Consider the following 23,900-nt stretch of genomic DNA (forward strand, 5'->3'; position numbering starts at 1 on the left):
ACCTTTTTGCGCTCGTTTTTACATGGGAAAACGTGGCGAAAATATCCGATAAATTTCGAAGGTCCAAGGGTATTCGAGAGATGATCAATTTGATATCGATTTTAGCCAGTCAGAGTTCCGTTTTCGAAAAATGTATAGGATGGAAAGGTTCATTCAAGACTCATGTTTATTCATGTCATGACTTAACACGTTTTCTATTTAAAAAAATCGATTTCCTAAATCGAGCTTTCTCGAAATTGATTTTGCAATTAATTTGCAATTATCCTGTCATGCAGAATAGACGAAATCGAAATGATCTAAAATCAAAGTAAATTAAGTTAAATTTGTGGAAAGAATCGAGAGACCAGAGGGAAATGATCGTTTTGTTAATTTCTGCCTAGCCGGGGAGATGAACAGATTTAAACATAACACGTGGTCGAGAGTACTGCACTCTGATTAGCTAATATCAAAATGTAAAAAACAATCAGTTGAAAATCTCTTGGTCCTACAATTGTTTCTGCAATTCTATTGACTGACGTAGGGGTTGAAAAAATAATCAACTAATCTCCAAGAATTGCCACGATTCTAGCGTATTTGATGGTCTGATTTTTGTATGATATTTGAAATGAAGGATGGTAATAAATGAAATGAAAAATGAATGAATCAATTGATTGTTTAATCCACCGTGACACCGCAAGATCATTACGCAAATAAGCAAAATGCATTCAGTTGCTTTTACGTTAGATCAATTATTCGGATTTTCCCGCATTCACGTATAATAATTACACATCCATATTTATACACATACATAATAATAACTATATGTCCGATTTATACAACTTTTTTACGACCACACGTTTAAACACACCTTTAATGCCTTCGTTTCTCTATATCACAATGAATTACCTTTTTCCATTTATTTTTTTTCTTCGTACTTAAAAAACGATTGGCAACTCTTATTTCATTCTTTTTTTTTTCACTATTAACGTTCCGGTAGCTAGAAAAATATAGAATTTGCTCGTTCTACCTAACTTCGAGAGAAACTAAACGTCGAAGATGCGATTGGGGGAGGGGACGAGGAGAGGGAAGTATAGTAGACCTTTGTGACATTTTTCTCTTTTAATTCATTGAATTATTTGCTTTCCATTTCAGCAAATGGATTTGGCTAAAGCTTTTCAAGGTGTCTCGGTGTTTTATATGATTTATACGAGTTAATAACTATTATTTTTCCTTTATTTTGCTATGATGTCTGTCCGCGAGCAGGACGGAGTAGTTAGAGGGATAGTGCAACGAGTCAAAGGAATTGTTTTTTTTTTTGGTAAGTTTGAACATATCTCGAGAGGAAATTCTTGGGAAATGTCACACCAACGTTTATCTATTTATTCATTCCTGGGTAAATAATGTCCTCCGACATTCTCTCGTCAATCCCCTCATTATCGAGATTATTTTATATTCAACACGATATAATTGACTCGTCACGACCTTTCATGAAAATTACAATGAGAAACAAAAATTTATTTGAAAATGAAATTCATAATGGACGACGCGTGATCGACGGAACGAGGCACTCTAGATTTATTGAGGAAAAGATCTGACGAGGTGGGGGATTAAAATTCGACGAGCGTATTATTATCGATGATTTTACGATATACGTCGAACCTCGTTTTGGGATTCAGGGGGAAGAAATACTGATGTAAATTGTCTCATTTCTTCTCGATTCCGTTATCAATGCTATCGTCAACGTGATCCTCGTCTTCCTCGTCGTTATTACTGTCATCATTGATTTTAATCGTACGATGTCACAATGGCGGTGGAATTGAAAATTCACGTCGCACGTAAAACAGAATGTAGGGCTTGCACTTGGCGACAGATTCGGTGCTTGCTGGACGTACACTACTGTCGTTGAAGTGGAACCATTGACCGTCGTGGACGGCAAAGGCAGTGTAATGTCCAGTCCCAGCTCTGAAATTGAGGAAATGATGATGCTATTAGTTTATGAAAATTACTTTTTAAAATTAAAGTGATTATTTTTCCAATCCTAACGTTAACCAATACAATTGCGTCATTTCACTGCACGGTTTCAAATCTATAATTTTTTGATATTTTTATCCGATGATGTTGCAGGTCTTGGAGTATTATAGATGATAATTTTTTGATAATTTTGTCCCGCAGTTGTTATGTAAAGAACTAGAACTACTAAGATGTAGTCGAAGTAACCGTTTGTCAAATTGACACTTTAAATTGAATTGTGGATTTTTCATTTCTTAATTGAGAGATTCGTCTCATGATGTAAATCTATTAACAGCCGTTTTGAATTAGAAAAATAATCCCTGGAATATCACAGGAGCTTCCAAAATTCATGAAACATTTCCCCGAAGGTACGTCGCACACAAATGAAGTCGTTAAATTTTTCGCGATCAATTTTTCAACCTGAACAATTTGACTCATTCATTAGTTTACAAACCAATCGCGAAATATCCGACAATCCTGTGGCTTTTGTAGTATTACGAGTAATTTTTTTTCTCCCGGAAATTTCAATCAATTCAATTGAGCAGAATATATTGAAATCAGATATTGACGTTTTTCTGCTAACTATTTTCACCGGAATCAATGGGCTCTAAATAAAGAAGTGCGTGAATAACTTCGTTAAATCTCGCGATTCCAGAGATATTCACAAAAGAATGAGAGAATTTCAGAGCTTCACACTAGACAGGCATTCTCCATTCAAAACAAGAGATGAAACTGTTGCAGAATAAATGCATTTTGGCCTGAAATTATTCGAATGAAGTAGTGAATAATGTTATAAAGAAAAATTCCCAAGATTTAAACCGAATTAGAATACCCTGATCCATGATGAACAATGACAGCTGCAAGATCATAAAGATGACCATTCTGTGGCCCCATTTTACCCCCAGCGGAGCCTCGAACGGTGTACATTGACATGTCAAGTGATTCCATTGGAAAATCCACCTGGGTGTCGACTTTGGAGCGATAGGAATTGCACCATCTAAATCTTTTTATGTGAAGGCACAACACCTGGAAGAGAAAAACGATATGGTGAAATTGCAGGACGTCTCGCGCTCTATTCGCGCCAGCTATTGTTTTTTTTTTTGTTATTTTATTTAGAATTGAGAAGATGAGTGGCGAACAACTAACGTTAGGCAGCCTGTGTATCCAGAATCTCTTGGTGGAGCGTTGCTTTCCCCGGCAGTTGTCACAGAAGTACAGCTCACTATCGGCAAGTTCCTCAACCTTGAAGAAACGAGATAGACTAAAGGTCAGACTGCAAACTTCCTCCTGCTCCTTGGTTGCATTTCTACGTTGAAGTTTGTCAGGAATGTCCAATGAGAGATCTTGAAATGGCTCGTGAGTCTTGGAATCTGTTCGGCAGTTCATACAGTGAACCTTCGGCACAGAAAAAACAAATGGATAATGCGATTGCTTTTGAAAAAAAATTATAATATTCGTATAATAATATTTAGATAAACAAAAAAGCTCGTTCAATCTTCCATAAAAAAATTAAACTTCATTAACTGAACTCAATCTATTAGTTGTGTACTTTCATACCTGAAGACTGCACGGAATATATTGTTATAGATTTTGTTTATCGAATCCAATTTTTTACATGTGCCCTGATATGACGATTAGTCCCACAAAAATTTCATCAGGTACATTTGAGTGGAGAATTACGGAAACGTATGTCGTTTGATGGATAAATGATACATACCACACTCAGTAGTGTACCACCAAAAACAGCAGTGACAATACTCTGTTTACCCCTAAGCCCCAGTGGTTCATGACCCAGTCTTGGCAGTAGCTGGAGAAGCTCAGTATGAAGCCTATCAAGCATATAAGTCAGAAATTCATGAGCGTCTTGTTGCTGGTAGCCCCTAAAACGTGGCACCACTTTCCATATTACGAGGAAAAGACATTCGGGGGATATGGCCTGGCCATTTGAACCACCTAGACTCAAACTAAGAAGTACCTGCAACAATCAACCAATTCAATTACTCAAATTATCTGGAGTCCACTTGAATTGTGTCGGGAATTATCGGCTTTAAAATAGGCTGTGGAAAATTTTTTTATTCGATAGAAATTAGCCAGCCATCAATTTCAGAACCAAGTAAAATATGAAATTTTACAGAAAGTCATTCATCGTGTTATTTATTCGTTTATTCATTAATTGGAAAAAAAAACTGTTGCACTTATAGCGTGAAAAATAAATTTGTACATGGCACTTTTGTCCTTCAGGTAAAATACTTTTTTAGTCTTTTAGAAATAAAAATATGGTATTTTTATTATTGAAGTCAAGATATTTAGATCGATTTTGATTTACTTTCAGGATTTCCCTGAGCGAAAAAAGGGTACCTCCTGAAGATAGCCCCTTTACCTTTTCTAGAAATATAAATCATGTGCATTGATTTGAAAAAATTCATACTTTTCTGAGCTCCTCAGCGAGCAACGCATCGCTTAATTCCTTGGCTCTTCCAGGCGCCACAATTCTCCCCCTGTGTGTTGGCGGCTCATCAAATGCTATTCCCTCTAAGCTCGGCATTTGCGTTAAATATTCACAGAAATGGCTGATATTATTGAACGACTGAAGTACAACATTCATAAAACACGTATTTCCAAGATTTCTCAGACCAACGACTTTCTTCTCTTTGGTTATTTTTGATGTACGTCGTTTTGTCACTGGTCGATTATCACCACTTGTCCCATCCAGTGAGTGCAATCTTTTTCTAGTTCGTGGCCTTAAATTTCTTACTACAACTTCAGTCTTCCAAAGTGCATCGGAATCGTCATTATCACCGTTACCACTGTCTAGGTCTGGTGATGCAGATGAACTCCAACTCTCGTCGTTTTCTTTCTGTTCACTTTTACGGAATGTACTCTGTCGGATTTTTTCTATTTGGCCTGTTGATGTGTCGTTAACTACGTATTCATCGCAGGAGTAACTGTTTAGGAATAAAAGTCAACTCGTTAATTTGATTCAACAATTTCACAGTAGTATGCGATGAGAAATGGCTTTAAAAATATTTCTGCAGACTTTGCTCACTTTTTCTAAAATATCTCCAAAATTAAGGGTTGTAGTGCATTTTTTGTGAGAACCTTTCTTGTAGAGCTAATTAAAAACTACGAAAAAGGTCGTTATAGTTCTTTCGCTATTTGCCTTAGGTCCCGAGATATTTGAGGAACAATACCAAAGATATAAGTTACATTCACTGCAGATTTCAGGTAAATAAATTTACAAATATTCTGAAAAATGGTGATAAAAAATCGAGAATAATGTGAAGGCCTTTTATGGAGAATTCCAGGGTCTACAAAGAAATGAGTCACTATTTCTCTCTAAACGGTTTCCCTCTAATATTTCTGAGCAATAATCCTAAAGCTAATTCCCATCGACTCAACAGGATTGAGTAAATTTCAAGGTCACACTGTGAAATTGACATAATAATGACGGTAAGCACTCGTAAAACCTGAGAATCTTAATTGTTCCTCCATTCCAGCAATTATCACTCCAATTATTCCAAAAATGTAACGGTAAAATGAATTAATGAATTAATGATTTGATGATGTGATATTATCTGGCGGTTCTGTTCTGTCAGTGGACCAGGGTAATTGTTTGTTCAACTCACCAGAACACTGCCAGATTCTCGCAGTCAATGCACACACAGTGATGATTATTTTTTTCATGATGCTGTAGGGCATGGCCAGCCACATAACGCCCACAATGTACTGCACCACAGTGCAGGCACAACCATGTACTTTTCTCCGTGCCGCAAACTGTCATTCAATAAAACATTTTTCAATTTCAATCGCAATCTTTCATTAAATTTCATCCAGCAATGTGTACACTCAATGAATAATATGATATACACATTTTTTATTTTGAAAAATAATAAATTAAGGAGTGATAGGCGAGAGGATGCATTCAATAAAACATTTCTCAATTTGTTTAAATCAATTCCAATCTTCTATTGCAAATCATTCTTCAATGTGTATATTTAATAAATAATATAAAATCCCCATTTTAGATTTGTTAAAATAATAATATGTTAATTTAACGAATTATAGGCGAGTGAAAATGACTGAGTAATAAAAATATTTGTTGTAATATCTTGAATTGGTACATTCATTTAAGAATAATATAAACAATTGGAATAATAATAATGTGAACAAATTAACGAGTGATAGGCGAGAGAAATCATTCAATAAAACACTTCTCAATTTGTTTAAATCAATTCCAATCTTCTATTGCAAATCATTCTTCAATGTGTATGTTCAATGAATAATATAAAATACACATTTTAGATTTTTTATAATAATAATTTAACGAATTATAGGCGAGTGCAAATGACTGAGTAATGAAAATATTTGTTGTAATATCTTGAATTGGTACATTCATATAAGAAGAATATGAACAATTGCCCAGATGTTGTCTGTATATTTTATATATTTGTATATTTTTGCCAGATTTTTTCCAAACAATTGTCGTATCCCACTATTTTTATTTTATCAAGAAATAATTTCATGCTGCAATTCAATTCGTTTTTGGAACAAAATTTATGTAACATCTCAGAAAGATTGAGACAATTGTTAACAATTCTGTAGTGAAGTGAAGGTTTTTTCGAAGTATCTTGGAAACTAAAGGAGGAAGCGATATTTCGGTAAGAACCTTTTTCGCAGTTCTCAATTAGCGCCACAGAAAATGTTTCGAGAAAATTTCAATTATCTGCCTTGATTGCGGAGATATTTTTGAAAAATTCACCGAAGAGTTGAGTCAAGTCACCTCTCTTCAGTCCTTTCACTACAGAAATGTTGATTCATTTTATTCTATCGAGTAATTACCACCAATGTGCATTCCAGGGAGGCATCGAAAGAGTGAAAGAAATAGTAATAATACACAACTGAAAGAGCATTGCTTAATGACTCAGTTCTTATTTTAATACTCAATTGAACGCAGAGATATTGTAAAAAATTAAGTGAAATATAATCGACGAGTTAGTTTTTTATATAACTGAAGGAGCAACATCCGAGATAATGTAGAGGATGTGCAGAATGAACGAGTATTGCAGGAAGTATTTAAAAATATTTCTGCAGATAATTATATTCTTTACTATCCTTAAAAAAAAATATTTAAAATTCATATCAGAGGATTTTTTCTAGTGTCTAAACTATTTTCAACAATTTCTATTAAAAAAGAAATCAGAAGACTAATGAATAATTCATTGGAGATTGTGAAGAAATTTTCAAAGAACGATTTCGTTAGTTTAGATAAATCTAGGAAGCCGGAGGTGATGTGGTAATTAATTTATTAAAATTCGTGTAGCAACAATTAACAGTGTCGAAGTTCTTTCTCGGGCCACAGAATGACTATCCGAGCAGAGTCAATTAAAATTTCGAGTCCGTTCAATGATGCGTCATTATTACCGATTTTTTATGTAATTGAAATTTATTCTATGTAAATTAATTCCGAAAAGAGACACACATGAGTGGATATTCAAGAATGAATAATGTATAAATCATCGAATTATTGATAACAAGTGTCCATATGATTTTATTTATTTTTTTTGAATTTTAACTCCATATACAGCCGATTGAGCTTTTTACACATTGAGACTTTGGTAGGTGTGATACAAAAGAGGATAGATATATTCTGAAAGATAAAAATGTCAAAACCTACTTGAGATTGAATGTAAAATAATTTGAATGAATAAATCTAATTTGATGGCGTTTGCAAAGTTAAAGGTAGCTCTGCGATAATTTATTATCTTAAAGCTATTTTCTTGTAATTACGTTCCCACGAAAAATGAAAAATGAACAAAGACATATTCAACGTTTCGATAAAGTCCTACCGCCCCATGAAGACCTGTTTTTTTTTAGCTTTAGCTGGGTTTGAGCTTAAAGGGAACCATCCAGGCTTTGAATAGTGTCTGCAATGGTTTATTCATAAAGTTGCTATTGCGAACCCTCCAGAAACCAGGTAAAAATCGATAATTTCATTCAATCCTTCTATTCCCATTCTGTCGTAAAAGTTGATGGCCTTTGTTGCAACAAAAAATACCAAATTCCCGGGGCGATCTATCAAGAACTGAATAGTGGTGCCACCTTCAAGAGGATAGATCGAAAGCCTCTCGCTCCACGTGTACACAGATGACTCCTTCTCAATTATTTTTATTTAATCCAAACTGATTATTTTTTCCCCCATTTTTGTATAATACTTCATCTAAAATTCCATTCGGTCGAGTGTGTTGCTGAGATTGCGGGAAATAAAAGACGCGGAATTGAATTTCGGATGATTCAGTCTTACGTAAACGCCTCGACGAGTGAAAGAGATTGAAAAAACAATCAAAGTTGGAATTAATAGGGAAATAAATTACTGGTCATATTAGGGTTTTCAGTTTTAGTTTTATGCTTTACACTGTTCGGATCAATTGAAGAGAGAGTGGGGGAGGACTTGAAGTATGAGTCATACTGAAGTTTAATAACAAACGGCATTACTGGAGGTTTTAGGAACGAAGGGCCGCTATTTTGCAAGTTTTGTGTTGTGGCAAGTTCCAGGAAGGGTCAATGCCATTTTCGATATTCGTTTGTCATGGATTTTCTGGAGTACATGGTGGATTTCGAGGAAATGATAGAGGGTATCGATGGATACTTGTAGGTCCAGGCAGGATGGCATTTGTGGGAAAGTAGCGGAGGATGACAAGTAGATTCTTGCGAGAATCTTGACAGCCAGTCGATGGCATGGAAAATGCAGCGAATTTCTCTTGGCGAAAATCTTGTGACACAAGGAAAAATAGGTTCATCGAAAAATCTGTAAAATATATGTATAATTGGAGATAATTCTTTAAACTTCTTTTGATTTTACTTTATATAATTCCAGGATTTAAGGGTTTTTTTATATCTCACAAAATTAAACAGAAATTTCTTTACCGTTTAATTTCGATCGCGCTCATTCATTAAGGAATTAATTGAATTTTATTAATACTCCCTAAAGTTGTATGGACGCTCCCAAAAATTCGGAAGAAAAGGTTTGCAGAAATGTTTGCATAATTGCGAAAGTTGTTGAGTAATAAAAAAAAATGAAGAATTAAAAATAATAAATTGAAAAAAGGGTAAATTTCCTTTCTGTCAAACACTGGCAAAAATAAAAAAAAATGATGAAAAGACAGCAGCACTTCCCCAAATGCTTCTGAAGGTTTGTATCATTGGTCGTTCCTCCTTCTACCCAACAATAATCAAATTTTCCCGAAAATCGCAACAACAACCCTCAGTACGATCAATAATTCCCTTTCCCTCTCGTACCCTCGTGCGTAAAAACCTACCGCTGGTGTTGCGAAGTTCCCTTGGGCGTAAGTATAGTCTCGAGGTCGGACAAAGAGAGAAAAGCAAAAAAAATCAGAAGTAAGAGAGTATAAAAAAAAAAAAACAGGGACGAGAAGAGAAAAAGTGACTCTCCCGGCCGGGAGTCATGAGGGGAAGGTCCGGGAAACGCGTACACATAAAAGGACGGGGAAAGGGGACAGCTCCAAGAGGACTTTTGTCTTTTTTTCCCCAGTGTGTAAAGTGTGCATGGCGTAACGAGTCTCGCATCGATTTTTATGGTACCCCCCAAGGGAAAAGGCGGTGGGTGGGGAGTGAAGTGGGTGGTTTTGACAAAATCGAGAGGAAAAAATGGAAAAAGAGTCACGTCAAAATGTCAGTAAATGAAAATCAAAGACTTCTCTTGTTTCATCAACTGTCAAATGGCACGTTATGTCACGTATTCTCATAGCTGCCAGCTGATTAGTAACGTCTGGTATTGATTTTAGGAATGAAAAGTACGGTGGCGCGCCAGCGCGGTGTATTAATGGGATATTAAAATGTCCTTTAGTAATTAGAGGGGAGAAAAAATGAAGGATGGAGAAAATATGGAAATTTTGAGACTCGAGGTGTGTGTGGAGGATGTTTGGTGAAAGGAACGGTTGGATTTGGAGGAGTCAGTTATCCAGGAAGACAACTTGATCAGCAATTTCTTGGGAGATCGAAGGAATGAAAAATCATGCCCTACGGCTTCCGGCACGAAGGACTTCTACGATCCGTGAAACTTGGCTTCTCTCTCGCTGGTTGGTTGAACGATGGAAAAAGGAGAAGGTGCACGGGTTGCCTCCATCCAAGGCCAAAAGAGGAACGGCCTGTGGTGGAGTCTTTAACGGAGTGAATAAGAAAGAACAGAACACAGTACCCCATACCACCAGCATCAAACATCCAGCATAATCCAATAGTCTCGATAATTCTCTAAAATATCAGCTACATATTGTTTTTTTAATTTCGTTCATGAAACAAAAATTCCACCTCTTCGATAATAAAATCGTACCTGCGCAGACGAATGGCAGTTCCTTGCCTCCGTAATTTGGCTCTACATCGTCTCCTCCAAGCCGGACACTCTGGGCTAGATGAGGGCACTCCATTTCTCCTTGTAAATTAATAATAATGATATTTTGAAGAAAAAAAAATAAGAGAAATAAACTCCCGGGGCTGTCGTCCGTGTGATTGAAGCGTAGAAAAATATCAGAGGCGCACACACAAAAATGTAAAGGTCCTCTGGAACGTGTGTGCGCCCACCAAACGATTCTCTCTCACTTCTCCCTCGAGTGTTCTCACAATTATTGGTGGGATGATTAGGGTGGTGTAATGAATTTATTTATTGGGTTTTGGTATGATCCGTGGGGTACGCGCACACTGGGTGCCCCGTAATATCTGTCACATAGCAAAATGCGGGGGCAACACTGGATTCGCCTACAAAGGAAGGGACGCGAACAAGGGGGGATTGTTAAACTCAGTGCGCAGCAGCACTAGACGGTATTATTTGTACTTTCCTTCGGCTTTGTTAAACACAACACTAAAATCATACACTTGGCTCTAGTTCGAAATGACTATTGATTAGCAAAAATCGGGAATGTTGTAATTTCAGGGATTTTTCTTTCAGATATTATTTTTTCGTGGAGGGTTATTGTTTTTTAGTTGGATCACCCGATGTTTATGTGGCTTTCGTGGTTAATGGGGGTTTGATCGGTGATTAACTGTCGTTAGTGTCTTTGGATCGCTAGAATCGGTACTGAACGATCTAATTGCACAGCAAGTCGAGAGCTCCGATCATCATCCTCGGGTTGGACTGGGTTCACTGGAGAATTCTTTGGGCTAGGAGCTCTCGATGTAGTGTATCGATATGAATGACTATCGATATGAGTGATTATCGATTGTTTTTGGTACTCGATAATCGAATGACTCCTTCGAGATGGTTTTCGAACGATATTTTTTGAGTGGTGTCGATAGTTGTGGAGAAGTGGTGGGAAAATTGTGGACGGGTGAACATTGTTGTGTTCAATTGTTTATTGCAAAAAGGAATTGACATTTTTTAATAAAAGGGGAATTTTAAGGGGAAGACTGTTGAAAGTTTACTTTTTTCACGAGAATTGAACAAAATTTTACGATACCTGTAAGAGCAAAAAATTTTAAAAATATCGGTATTTACCGTATCGATGTTCATCGAAGCGATCCATCGTTATATCGATATTAACCAGTTCGATTGGATACCACGCTAAGTATCGATATTTTTCGACTATCGAAAAAACAGTAGTTCGGAGTGCTAGGTCAGTTTAATCGTGCGCATGCGTAAGGGGTGGGGAAAAGTTATGTGAAGCTAGTTGAGAAAGGACAGGGCCGCAGGTTGAAGGACAGGGGCCCCAGTTCAGGGGTGATCTGGTAAAAACCTTAAATGTCTACTCATCTCTACAGTGAGTTTCTAACGAATACCACCGAAACTAAGAGAGCTGGCGAATTTATTTAATAATCTTTGTTTCAGCTCAATTAGTTCTATAAAAAAAAGAAATTAATTTATCGATAGCTTCTATAGATGTCGAAATTTCTATTTAAAAATGGGCAATAGGCAAAACTAATGCTTCGCTATTGAATTCTTCCTTTGATCCAATTGTCTTTTGGGAAGAATGAAATTATAAATATTCAATTAAGCGTTTTGCTTTCTTCGGCAGTTGAAATAGATAATTAATTGTTATAATACGACGAATTTTGTGCCAAAGCAATGAAATGGTCACTCAAATAAATTCTAAAATCATTCAACAACAAATTTTCTAAACTTTTTTCAACTGCTCGAAAGAATGGAATTGTAGATATTATAATTATATATTCTAAATAATTTATCATATAATAGAAAATTGACTTAAATCTTGATTTCTCACTAGAATAAAACGATTTCCAAGTGGAAAATTCAATTTGTCTCCTAGTTAAGGAACAAGAGCTATTATAAACATTTCGGAAAAAATGCCGTTATCTCTCTTGAATAATTAAATCGATTCATTACTCCTCACTTTTTCGCTGCTCAATTGCGATTTTTAACAGGCCGAAAAGGCGGGAAGGATGTGGGGTAAAAGGAGACGATGATTTTTCCAACTGAAAGGTTTTAATGGGAATTCCGTCGAATACCTGATGGTTTTATTGGAAAGAGATGTGGAACTGACACGTGTGTTTTTCCTATTTAAAAGGTTTATTTTTATTTAATAGAACACTCAGTTTCGCCTGTTGAACTGGTGGGTAGCTGGCTGGACAAGTTGGAGAACAGAGATGTTGCTGAACTCCAACATCTTGAGCATCTCCTTGGTCTCGGAGTCGACCTCGATGACGTCGTGCTCAAGAGCAGATACTTCGGGTACGTAGTTGTCCCTACGTTCTCTCTCCTCTTCTTGGAGCTTGATGGAAATACCACGGACTTGACTGTGACGGAGACGCTTCATCAAGTGCGTGACAAACCTAATTAACAATTAATTCGTAAGATAGAAACACGTGAAGAACAATTAGGTGGAAAGATAAGTTGAAGTATATGAAGCTGAAACTAACAAATTATTCACAAGCAGAAGATTTAACTCAACACATTATTACATATCTGAGAATCTAATAATAATTGAACTAACTAAATTGTAAAAGATTTTGTAAAACATATCGTGCATAACTTGGAAATATTTGTATTTTCGGGCTTCAACTTGATTTAAAATACGAAAAGTCTCTAATTCAAATTTCTCAATATTTAATTTTAACAATGAACAAATTTTTTAAGTTTTGTGGAGATTTTTCCTTGTAGATTTAGCAAATTCAATCTATAATACTAAAAACATTGGGTGCGTAACTTGCATTTTAAGATTCTCCATGGGGAGATGCGAGTTCTTCAATAATTATTACGAAATCAATAAAATGGGTTGACCGAAAAACAATCTATTCTACAGGTAAATGAAGTGATTCAAATCACAATTCAAATCGATCAATTCAAATAAAATTAAACTAAAGTACAAATGTCCCCACAGAAACTATGAACATCCCCTCGAATCCTCATGAACGACTGAACTGTTATCTCAATTGATTCACCGATTAGAACAATGTAAAAAGTGAATTTATTATTTTTTGTTGTTTCCCATTACTCCACTGACTGTTTTGAACATGAGTTCTAGGGTTTTTTTTAGCTTCAAAAATACGTATCAATTTTTTTCCAATCTTCCTGTAAAACTCTCACCTTACTCTTGAACAATGTTGTTGTCAATAAATTGTCAATAAATTATTGTAAACGGAGACATTGAAGGTTCAAGGATACAGTGAAAATACTTCTTGTGTGTAGAGAAAAGAAAAAGGAGGGTTGCGAGAACATAACCTCAAAATTTTGATGCCCATTGTCACTTTTCGAAAAGAATATAATTTTCTTTGAGCGCTTACCCAGCAATTTTGTTCTTGAGGGGTTTGCTAGGAATAATAGCTATTTCCTCGCATATTCTCTTGTTAGTGTCGAAATCAAGAGTCAATCGAGTGTAGTACTTCTCGATGATGACCCTGGCGGCCTTCTTGATCGTCTTGGTCCTGACACGACCCTAAAACAGGAAAAATTCACATAAATAAAAAGACAACTCACCAGATGATCAAAACTAATCCTCAAACATGATTTCTCGCGTTTAATGTTCGACCATTTTTCAATGAGAAAGTTTTTTTGTTCTTCCAAATAGAAATTTTCGGTATCAACACAAAACTACACAACAATTTTGAAATCCCAATATATCCACAAAAATGGCAAAGAACCCTTCAATATATGTTTCAAAAAGTCATGTGTAATCTCTGCCATCGAGTGCTAGTTATAATTAAATAATTTATGAAGGGATTCCTTTGTGAAAAGCAGATTATTTTTGAGAAATGTCAAATTATAATACACACCATGTTTGCTGGTGTACCGGAAAAGGCACGGACGAAACTGGAAGAGAAACACTACCGCTTCCGCATAATAGTGGTCGCTTTCAGAATTAATTACTACCCTTTAGAGAAGAAATCTACCCCATCAACTGCTGTGGTAATTCCACAAGATACTCCTCATCAACGTCAGTGAGATGTCGCCATTATGATATTCATCGCTCTGCAGCAATAAACATTTCCTCGTTTCATTATAATTTTTTGAATGAAAAATAATTTCCACTTAATTTGTCAACTATTTGAAATTTATTTTATGAGGATAGAATCGAATTAACGACTTTGCACTTGGTTTCTTTTTCATAATAACAATTATTGACAAAAGTCATTTGAGAATAAATCATAAACCTATATATTTATTTTTCTATGTATTGAAATTTTACAACATAGCTTTCTTTATTTCGTAGGAATTATTATTATTATTTGTTACATAAAGATTATTGTTTTACTGTCACTTAATTTGTTTTTTTATTAAAGGGTTAAAGAGAGTAGATTTTGAAGATCAATAGATTATTATAATTGAAAGTATATAATAGTATATAAAGTAACCCGGAGTTAAATCGACGTTAAACTAAATATTTTTAGGGAATCAATGAAAAAAATATTCTACAGAGGCTGCACTAGGTGTAATCCGAATAGACAGAAGACGAATTGCATATTAATTTTAATCGAATGTATTCGATTAAAATCATTGATGATTATAAACTTTATCGATTGATGATTATAAACTTTATTTACTATTTTAATCGCTCACCAAATTTTAATTAGTTTATTCGCACAGATTTTCTTAAAAATACTTTTGTTACAACCACCTGTATGCGGTGCTTGACTTTTATTCTCTTATTTGCTTGGCATTCATGATCACTTGAATAAAAATACTTCATCATGATATATATAACAGAAAGGACTGGTTAAATTATGGGTAACTCAAATGTGTTTGCAGGATGAACAAAAAATTATTCCCCGGAAAGACCTACTGGGACTTTTCTGGGACTTGGATCGTGTCCAGTTCGGGAAATTCTCAGTTAAACATTGACATAGATGAAAATTGCTCATTGCGTTTTAATTTTGATAGGGGGTTCATGGAATTTATATTACCAAATCCATGAAGTTTTGATGCACCATGACTACCTGCCAATAATACCGCCAATTATGAAACGATTCCATCAAACCCAGTTAGCTATTCAGCTCGTAGATTAATTCGATTCAATGCAATCGTTATGAGCTAATTGGGGCTTAAGCCATTTTTTTTCATCGAGCTCGTTGCAACCGGCCCGATCAAATATTTATTCAATATCCATGACCGAACAGCTGAACGAAAGTAGTTTACGACTAATTTTTTAAATTGTTGAATTGTTGAAAAATATTATCTCAAGCAGGAATTTATTCTGATAATTTGTTCGGCTCATGTGACCTTGTGCAACCACCCCTTACTAATAATTTAAAATAATTAGGTAATTGTCTAATACTTGAAGAGTACGACAGGACAATAGAATTTCCATTACAGTGGCAGGAATCTGTAGAACCCGGTTCTGAAAAAAATATCAATTTACGCTTATTCATTTTTACTGAGAACTGATAATAGTAATCGCTTTGAAAGTTAGTTCTACTTAAAATTTTATTTTTATATCGCCCTGCCATTGAAGACCATAAAATATGGGACGTGATTTTTTAAATAACTGGAGCATTGGAATGAATAAAAATGTACTTTTTATTATATCGGCAAAATTGCACTATTACGTTTATCACCGCGATTGTTAAACAATAGTTAAAAAAAGACAGACACACGAGTACGTACGATAAAAATTATCAAGAAATTCCATTCTGTTTCATCCTGTTTTGAGCGGAATCTGATTATAGGAATATTTCAGAGAAATGGACTAGAGGGAATCGGATTTTTTATTACGAGTTTTTGAGAGGAGTCAAGAAAAATAATCACTCGCGTCGAGGGTTAGATAAAGTCAATTTAATAACTAATTTTTAGCAGCTTGGTCACCGGTGCTGAAACTTCAATAGGCTAAACATTAATTAAACTTATTAAGAGCTGATGAAAAAATACAGAGAAGTTCAAAAGACGTTTGAGCACAGCAGAAGAAAAGGAGGAAGCGAAAAAACTGATATGCGTTTGAGGGTCTATATGACGATGAGAATGAGTGGTCACAAGGTGGCAGATGCCCCTAATTGGGGCTCACATGTCCTAAATCAGGGAAATTAAAGCGGATTGATGATTGTATTAAGCACGTGCGTATGCAAAGCATGTGATTGCGTGCTGAGCGTGGAAATTATGAGAAATCCTTCGGTTAAAAATCGAACACTATTCCATCGGGCAAAATTCTACTCGTCACGTATCACTATTATTGTTACTGAATAATTGATGAAGTTGCAAAAATTAAAAAAATGATTACACAAAATCTTATTGGGTAAATTCTAAAAGAAATTAATGGCAGGGGTAGAATTGTAATTTTCATATGGCGTCATTGTTATTAGATAATAACTAAAAAAAATCCGAACCCAAAAAACTTCAGATAAAAAAAATATTGTCTAAATTGCCAAAGAAATTTTATTTTTTAACACAAGTGACCATTATTATTAATCAACGGTTTAAACAATGTCGAATTGAGAGTACATTCAAAGAATACCTAATTGAATAAATAAATAAATGAAATAACATATGTATTAAAGAAAAATTCAATAATGAAACAATTAAACAAAAAATGAAAATAATAAAATTTGCACTACCTGCATTAATTTATCTTCCTACCTAAACTGCCAAAGAAATTCCATTCCACCCATTCCCAAAAATTTTTCTGATAACACATCCAGATCATTATCAACTAGTAGTTTACAAAATTTCAAACCCGATAAACAAACCTCTCCATTCTTCTCCACCTAAAAATTCCCTCCACACAATACTATTAACCCGAGTCGAAAGAATAAAAAAAATTGCGAAAATTGGAAAAAATAGGGGTGCTTCCACCCCATGTTGAAAATCCAACTACTCACATGTGGCGCATGCGCCCAGCGTGGAGCGCCTGCGCACCCCATGCCACACGCAACGCTCCACGCGAAATGTCGATCCAATCCATTCGGTCAAAACACGCGTTTTAATCAGTGAAATTTTGGGTTAAAAATACGTTAAACGGCCTCAAAAAAAGCGATAACCTGACTGGTCCAATGAGTTTCCCCCCGAAAAATTTCGATGGATAAGAAAGATACGGAGGGAGAAATTGGGCGATGCCGAGCAAATGGGGCAAGTGGGGCAAGTGGTACAAGTGGGGGATTTCCGTGGCGACGGCGTTGGGACGTGGGAGGGAGTCTGACTGGTGGAATAGAAGGGAAATAGCGTGGGATCTGCGGGCCAACAGTCGGGATAAATGTGGAGAGGGGGAGTACCGAGTAAAAGAGGTTTGTTTATAGTTGATGGTGAAGGAGTCAGTCAGTGCGGTGCTTTCGTCCGTGTACGGTAGGACGAGCGCTCGCTCCTTTCTTTCATTTTTACCCACGGACCAAAAAAAAAAAAAGAGCATCTCGGCTCAAAACACTATCGCCCTCAAAACGCGTGTTGCATCTCAAACGTCAAGTTGATATAGTTTCTTGAATATTTTTTTTTTTCAAATCCAAGTGTCGATCTAGTGAAATACCAATCGCGAATAAATATCGTAAACGTGTAAAATGTTGAAATTCTGATTTTTGTGTCGGGTCGCCGGTGTTAACCTCTCGAGGGTCAAACGAGATGGGTGATGGTAATGTGACGATAGTGAATTATTAAACTCCGAGATCAGTTCTGGTGTACGCACACCAGGATATCGTCTTTTATGGACTTTAAATTGGGGAAAATTAACGACCTGTCGTGTATTTCGGTAAGTAGGAGTAATTGGTGTGTAGTAAATGTCGGGGGAATGTGATTGAGGGTAATGAGGAGTTTGTGGTGGTTTGGGTTACCATAGGTTAGGCGATTTTTCTCAGTGGAATTTTTCTACTTTTGTTTTTATGGTTCTGCGATGGTGAGTGTTTTTTAATGCAATGGAAAAGGGAAATTGATGGCATTTACTGGGGTTAGGGTACGTGATAGACGTATGGTTGACGGGACAGATGGGTCACTGCACTATGAGGCTGGCCTCCACTTAACTTGGACCATTCTCTTTGCGTGTTAATATCCTTTCTGGGTAATAGTGTTGGGTGTGTGAAAATGGTGTCCGCAACTATGTCAACCGGCTTTTTATATTATTTTTTCTTTGCTCACTTTGCTAGACTGATGTTGCGGAGATATTGCAGCGGGATTACCCTGGATGGGTTGCGTCACAATCAGACGGTGCGTTGAGTTTGATCTTGAGGTTGTTTTGCAGTTCTTAAGAGATTTTTTTTTTCTGGTATCGCCGGATGAGGAGAATATTCAACCGAGGAAAATGGTAATTCCGGGATTGTTGTTGTGAATACATTTGGTTGAGGTATCGGAACACGGGAGGATAATAAATCAATCGATTGTGGGGGAATTGGTGAGTAGCAGGAAATCTCGGAATCAAAACAGTGGTTTCCAGTGAGGTTTGTTTTGGTTTATATTGTTGAGTGTTTCATGGAGGTTTTGATAGGCAATTCCGTTGGGTTCATATCACACGAGACTGATTTCGGATAGTAGCAATAATATTCTATGTGATGACAGTAATTCGTTGTTTCACAGAATTCCAATCGCTTTGTTATACAGAGATTAATTTTTCAAATACACAATAATACGGGATTTATTCTTTTCTTTTTGGTGATTATTTAGATAATTGTCCAACTGTGGGAATCGTTCCCCTTTTTTTTTTAGCAAGACTCGATTGTTTCTTGGGGTATTTTTGGAAGCCGTAGACAATCGGTGCATAAATGAGGGTTTTTGTGGGAAATTAAATTCGGCTGGGAGGTGACACCAGTTGCATTCATTTATAAGTAATGATCCTCAAGATATCACTGGGAATATAAGGCAAGGTTCAAATCTTATAATTTTTAAAGATTCTGTTGGTTTCATTCGATACGGTCTATATTTTTAGAGATAGATTTGTTCTTCTGATTAGTGCATTTAATTGACATTTTCTCGGTTCGAAAATTAGGGAAGGTTCAATGTTATAATTAGCGTATATAAAATGCTTCGCTAAATATCAAAATTTGATTGGTCTCAAACGTTCTTGATATTTTCGACGCAGAAATTGGGAAATGTTGAAGTTGAATTATATTTACGAGTACGTTAATATAATATTGCATTCGGTTTGGGAGAAAAACTTGAATATTATTGACAGTCTGACAGATGACAGGAAAAATGCAGGTATATTACGTAATTAAAAGAGACGTGTACCCGAGGATTTCTCGATTTAGTAAAAATTTTCAATTCACCGTAAATATTCATACCATAATTGCATTGATTTTTCAATAAAATCTGAAAATTCAGCACTAACAAAAATAAACCATAAAAATTCGATAAAATTTAACATGATAATGAACTGAAATGTGGTTCATAAAATTTCCACGAAATTGTAACCTGATTTTTTGTCGAATTTATCGCTTCCACAATCGGTGAGCCAATTGCGGGTTCCGCAATTATTATAAATTATTTCTCTACCTCAAATTACATTCAGTGTCACTGTCCTCAAAATTCAAGAGTATATATTTACCGAAATATTCTGGTTCCTATGAAATTTCGGGAAAAAGTGAAACGGAAATTTACAGTTCACTTTACAGTCATCCTTACGGTGTTCAGTTAAAAAAAAATCAAAATATAAACATCACGAATTATTCTTCCCACAATTTATGACCAGAAACATATTTTCTGATTTTGTTATTATGAATAATGGACGAATGATTAATTTCTTGAATATTCAAGTAATTGAGGCCCGCATATGGTTCTGACATTTCGAAAAAATGTAGAACATTGAATTGCAATTAAATTTTAATTTTTCCACTGTCCCTGAAAATTCAAACTTCCATTAAATAATCGATTATCATAAAACACGAGACCCCCAATTCTTTCGAATTATCAAGAAAAATCAAGAATTTAGCTTTTCAATTGAAAATTTCTCGAATTAAGTTGGAAAAAAGGGGAAAATTGAGCAGCAATTTAGTAAGTGAAATTTTCATTGTTCCTCGTAGCTATTGCAACACGTGTTGATTCGGTTGAAGATTGCTCAGCCCCTCGGCACCGCCGAGTGAGGGATTATATTCCCGCGAGAAGAGAGGGGACGAGAAATAATGACCCAAGGTGAATTTAAACGATTGAAATATAAACGTTGCTGAATGGATTGTTCAGAGGCTAGTGGGGAGGTTGAACTGGTGAATAAGCAGATACAAATAAGACTAGACGCGAATGTTGGTCGCTTTCGCACTCGACCTCGTCTCGCCCATTTACTCTCTCGCTCCATCACCTACCGTTTCTCTCGGATTCCTTATATTTCACTTGTGTCTCGATAATGTTGTCTTATTCTCACCATCGTCCCTCTCTCTTACGTGTCAGCTGACACCCTCCGCGACTTTCACCTTCTCCGTCGGGGCCGACAGTGAATTAAAAGAAGAGCCAAGTATATTTTTCTTTTTATTTTTTTATTTATTTATTCTATTTTTTATGTGTACTCTATCGATAATTCCCCCGTCGAGCATTGAAATTAAATGCGGATATGACGCTTGGACTGATGATTAAGTACTAAAAATAATTTTATTATTCATGACGGACAGACGTGGAGGGACAGATTAATTGCGTGGAATTTCGCGTGATGTTTTTTTTCATTGGGAATTGAATCACGGGTTGAATCGTATCTGGGGTTTCGTGTTGGCGAACTGTAATCCTATGAACTCATTTCGTAATCGGTATTTTCTTTCGGAATTCTTTTCCTTTTCAAAAAGTCGATTTATTTCTTTATATTTATGGTCTTGAGTATTATTAACAGGGAGTTAGTCCCTCTCAGATGAGTAATTCCAAGTTGTGAATTTCAGATGCTTCGTGTAATCAAAATGTAAATACCAATAATGATGGAATGGCCGTTGATTTTCTATTCATGATTTACCTGGGGAGAGGAGTGATGGATTTTTTTTTTCAATGGTAATGACTTGGGATTACGCTTTTGCATTTTTTTATTCAAGCTTTGGAATGAGAACAGTTTTACTTGAATTTTATCGTGTGATAAGCAGAATTTTTTCATTCAAGACAGTTTGGCTGACCAAGTACCTCCAATAAAAACAAATATTACTTTTTTCGAATAAATTTTCTAATTACAAATACATATTCTTAGACTTTGATTTTTCATTTGTGCTAAATTATTATTTTTCCTCTGGGTTGGGCCTCGGTTGGTGATTTGAATGACGAAATTGCATTTGAAAGTATCGGTTCTTCTGTTTTTTAATATTACGCGAGGTCAATTGCAATTACGCAGTGACATCGTGTGTCAATTGAAGTTATTATTTAATTTATCTTCAAAATGACGGAAATCAAGCCCGCAGTCAACTCTGAAATTACATAAGTTGATTATTCATTTAGAGCCTTACGAAACCTGAAGATTCATACAGCTCAATGTTTAAAAATTACTCGTCAAATTTCAACTAAAAAGACGTGAAGTTTTTAACAATTCTTCATTGACGAACAATTTATAGCTTGAATATTTTCTTTATTTTCCATTTTCAGATCGATATGACATGGAAAAACCGTAAAAATATTGAAAATTCAAGTAATAATTTCCCTGAATTTCCTCAATGAGCATGAAAATTCAAGGTTTCATTGAAAAATCAATTATCCATTACTTAAAATGTTAAATCGCATTTCCTGGAATTTTTAAGATATGCGAATCATTTAGTGGACTTAAAAAATTGAAATTTAATTGGAACTTGTATAATTGACAATTTAGACGAGTGACTGAAATATGCAAACATGTTCAACATTTCAAATTGTCAATAAAATTGATTTAATTTCTTTTTTATCAATACCAAAATTTGATTAAAAATGGTATTATCCATGAAAATCCACATCCTCTACTAGTTTCATCAGAATTTTTGGGTAGGCATAATTTTCATGCGTTCAATTTATTGCAACACTGTGGAATCTCTATAAAAGAAAAATAATGGTTGCGGTATTCATCAACCGTCATCGACCCACTGTCGGGCACTCAATTTAATGTGCGTCATGCGAAGGGAACAATAAAACTACAATCCACCGGATAGAACGTCAAGGTTTTTTCCTCAATCCCATATTGAGAGTTGACGTTCATGTAATAGTCACTGGTGCATTGTATTCTTCTTCTCGCGTTCTATTTCCTTCAATTTCTAGAATATTCTTTTTTCTTTATTTAATTATTTTATTTCACATCAATCGGAGTATTTGAAAAACTTCTGGTACGCTCGTTCCAAGTTAAGTCCTGTTGATGTGAAATGACATTTCTGGGGCATGGGAAATAAAAAAAAAAATATATATATATAGAAGAGTGCAGCAAATAGTTATTGGGGAAAAATTCTCCTTCATTTTTCCCTCGATAACGTAATTAACCAGTTTCCTTAGTGAATTTTCATTTTGTTTTTTAATTAATATAATTGTTATTGGCGGGTAACTAATGTGATGTCAGATTATTTATCTGCAGTCAAATGATAGTGAAGAAATTGAAATAAAACGGGGGATAAATAAAATACTAGGAAGTGTCCGGAAAATAATTTCTTGGCAGTGGATGAAATGATGTTTTAACGAGACGTCATTCTTTCAAGAGCAATTATAGAAGTTGAAATGCAATTGTGATCGTTCGAGTGAAATTTTGTTTTGTCTGAGGTTCAATCTATTGGAGGGAATAACAGCCGAGGAATAAAAACATTAAGCCTGGTAGGAAGAATAAAAAAAGTGAATCGCGCAAATGTCTTGGTGGCACGAAAGCTCAATGTCTCGGCATTTATTCGACGTATTATTTCACTATTGTTTCAGACTTGTACTTGTATTTTGTGGTTTTCCAGGATTTATGGAAGTGAAGAATTTCATGTGGCGGATGAATTTGATATGTTGAATAAATCGTTGCGAGGTTGAATTATTCTCTTTTTGAAGTGGATTGATGGAATTATTGCTGCCTGGGGCTCGGCTTCTATTTTGAAATGTTGGGTATTCGACGGACTGGTACAACTTTATTTTTGACAATACAAATGGTACAAGTGAATATATTTACGCTTTATATTAGCACTGATTGAATTGTCATGAAATATCACTTACAATGTCATGTCTATTTTCAATTACTCGAGTTTGGATTCAATTTCAGATGAAAACGTCGAAATTTTCTATCCAAATACTCTTTTCCGAGTTAAACGTGCGTTCTTTTTTCAATGAAAACTCCGATCTTCAGACTTTAAACATTTTTAAAACTGAAGATTGAATACAATGCAATTGCTAATAAAAAATTTGTAAAACTCATTCCAAAATTTGACTGATTCTTCAGTGCAGAATTCTGTGGGAATTTTGTGTTACTTTGTCATTCTTAAAAATCTCAAGTTCAATTTTCTAACAGTAAGGCCATAAAACTTTCGTAAATTGTTAGTAAAATATCAACAAAATTGGATAAAGTTTTTCAATTGAATATTGCTAAATTGAAGTGAAATGTGCAGTGTTTCAGACACCAGCATAATGGCATCAGAGGGAATTCAAAAGTAACTGTTCATGT

The 23,900-nt window shown here is 35.3% G+C and overlaps 3 protein-coding genes across 5 annotated transcripts in view; 1 reads left to right on the top strand and 2 right to left on the bottom strand.

Annotated features, from left to right (window-relative positions):
• Positions 1-585: 585 nt before the first annotated feature.
• LOC105263929 (ubiquitin carboxyl-terminal hydrolase 3) lies at positions 586-11,128 on the bottom strand. The gene is made up of 7 exons (XM_011300460.1): positions 10,337-11,128; positions 5,616-5,763; positions 4,418-4,934; positions 3,707-3,964; positions 3,136-3,384; positions 2,822-3,015; positions 586-1,941 (listed from the first exon to the last, which is right to left on the bottom strand). Exons 1-7 carry the CDS (start codon positions 10,428-10,430, stop codon positions 1,779-1,781), a joined length of 1,623 nt encoding a protein of 540 aa, XP_011298762.1. The 5' UTR covers positions 10,431-11,128; the 3' UTR covers positions 586-1,778.
• A 1,321-nt stretch (positions 11,129-12,449) lies between these two features.
• On the bottom strand, positions 12,450-14,317 carry RpS17 (ribosomal protein S17). The gene is made up of 3 exons (XM_011300461.1): positions 14,227-14,317; positions 13,738-13,889; positions 12,450-12,786 (listed from the first exon to the last, which is right to left on the bottom strand). The coding sequence occupies exons 1-3, from the start codon at positions 14,227-14,229 to the stop codon at positions 12,546-12,548; spliced, it is 396 nt and encodes a 131-aa protein (XP_011298763.1). The 5' UTR covers positions 14,230-14,317; the 3' UTR covers positions 12,450-12,545.
• Positions 14,318-17,706: 3,389 nt separating this feature from the next.
• Positions 17,707-23,900, top strand: part of LOC105263931 (uncharacterized) — a 252,497-nt gene continuing 246,303 nt past the window's right edge. The window contains exons 1-2 of one of the 3 annotated variants that reach the window (XR_891941.1): positions 17,707-18,116; positions 18,508-18,568. The gene's annotated coding sequence lies outside the window, so the exon portion shown is untranslated. Of the gene's footprint in view, positions 18,117-18,507; positions 18,569-20,776; positions 20,802-23,900 lie in introns of those variants that run through there. The other 2 variants (XM_011300464.1, XM_011300463.1) reach the window with 2 other exon arrangements.

Source organism: Fopius arisanus, unplaced genomic scaffold (genome assembly GCF_000806365.1).
Source record: "Fopius arisanus strain USDA-PBARC FA_bdor unplaced genomic scaffold, ASM80636v1 scaffold00017, whole genome shotgun sequence".
Taxonomy (NCBI): domain Eukaryota; kingdom Metazoa; phylum Arthropoda; class Insecta; order Hymenoptera; family Braconidae; genus Fopius; species Fopius arisanus.

Excerpts from the sequence above, each read along its gene's own strand:
- LOC105263929 (XM_011300460.1), bottom strand. The coding sequence starts at position 10,430 with ATGGAGTGCCCTCATCTAGCCCAGAGTGTCCGGCTTGGAGGAGACGAT. Across the intron at positions 3,965-4,417 it reads TCGCTGAGGAGCTCAGAAAA|GTACTTCTTAGTTTGAGTCT; the intron begins GTATGAATTTTT and ends TGATTGTTGCAG. Across the intron at positions 3,016-3,135 it reads GGATACACAGGCTGCCTAAC|GTGTTGTGCCTTCACATAAA; the intron begins GTTAGTTGTTCG and ends TTTCTCTTCCAG.
- RpS17 (XM_011300461.1), bottom strand. Across the intron at positions 12,787-13,737 it reads CTCAAGAACAAAATTGCTGG|GTTTGTCACGCACTTGATGA; the intron begins GTAAGCGCTCAA and ends ATTGTTAATTAG.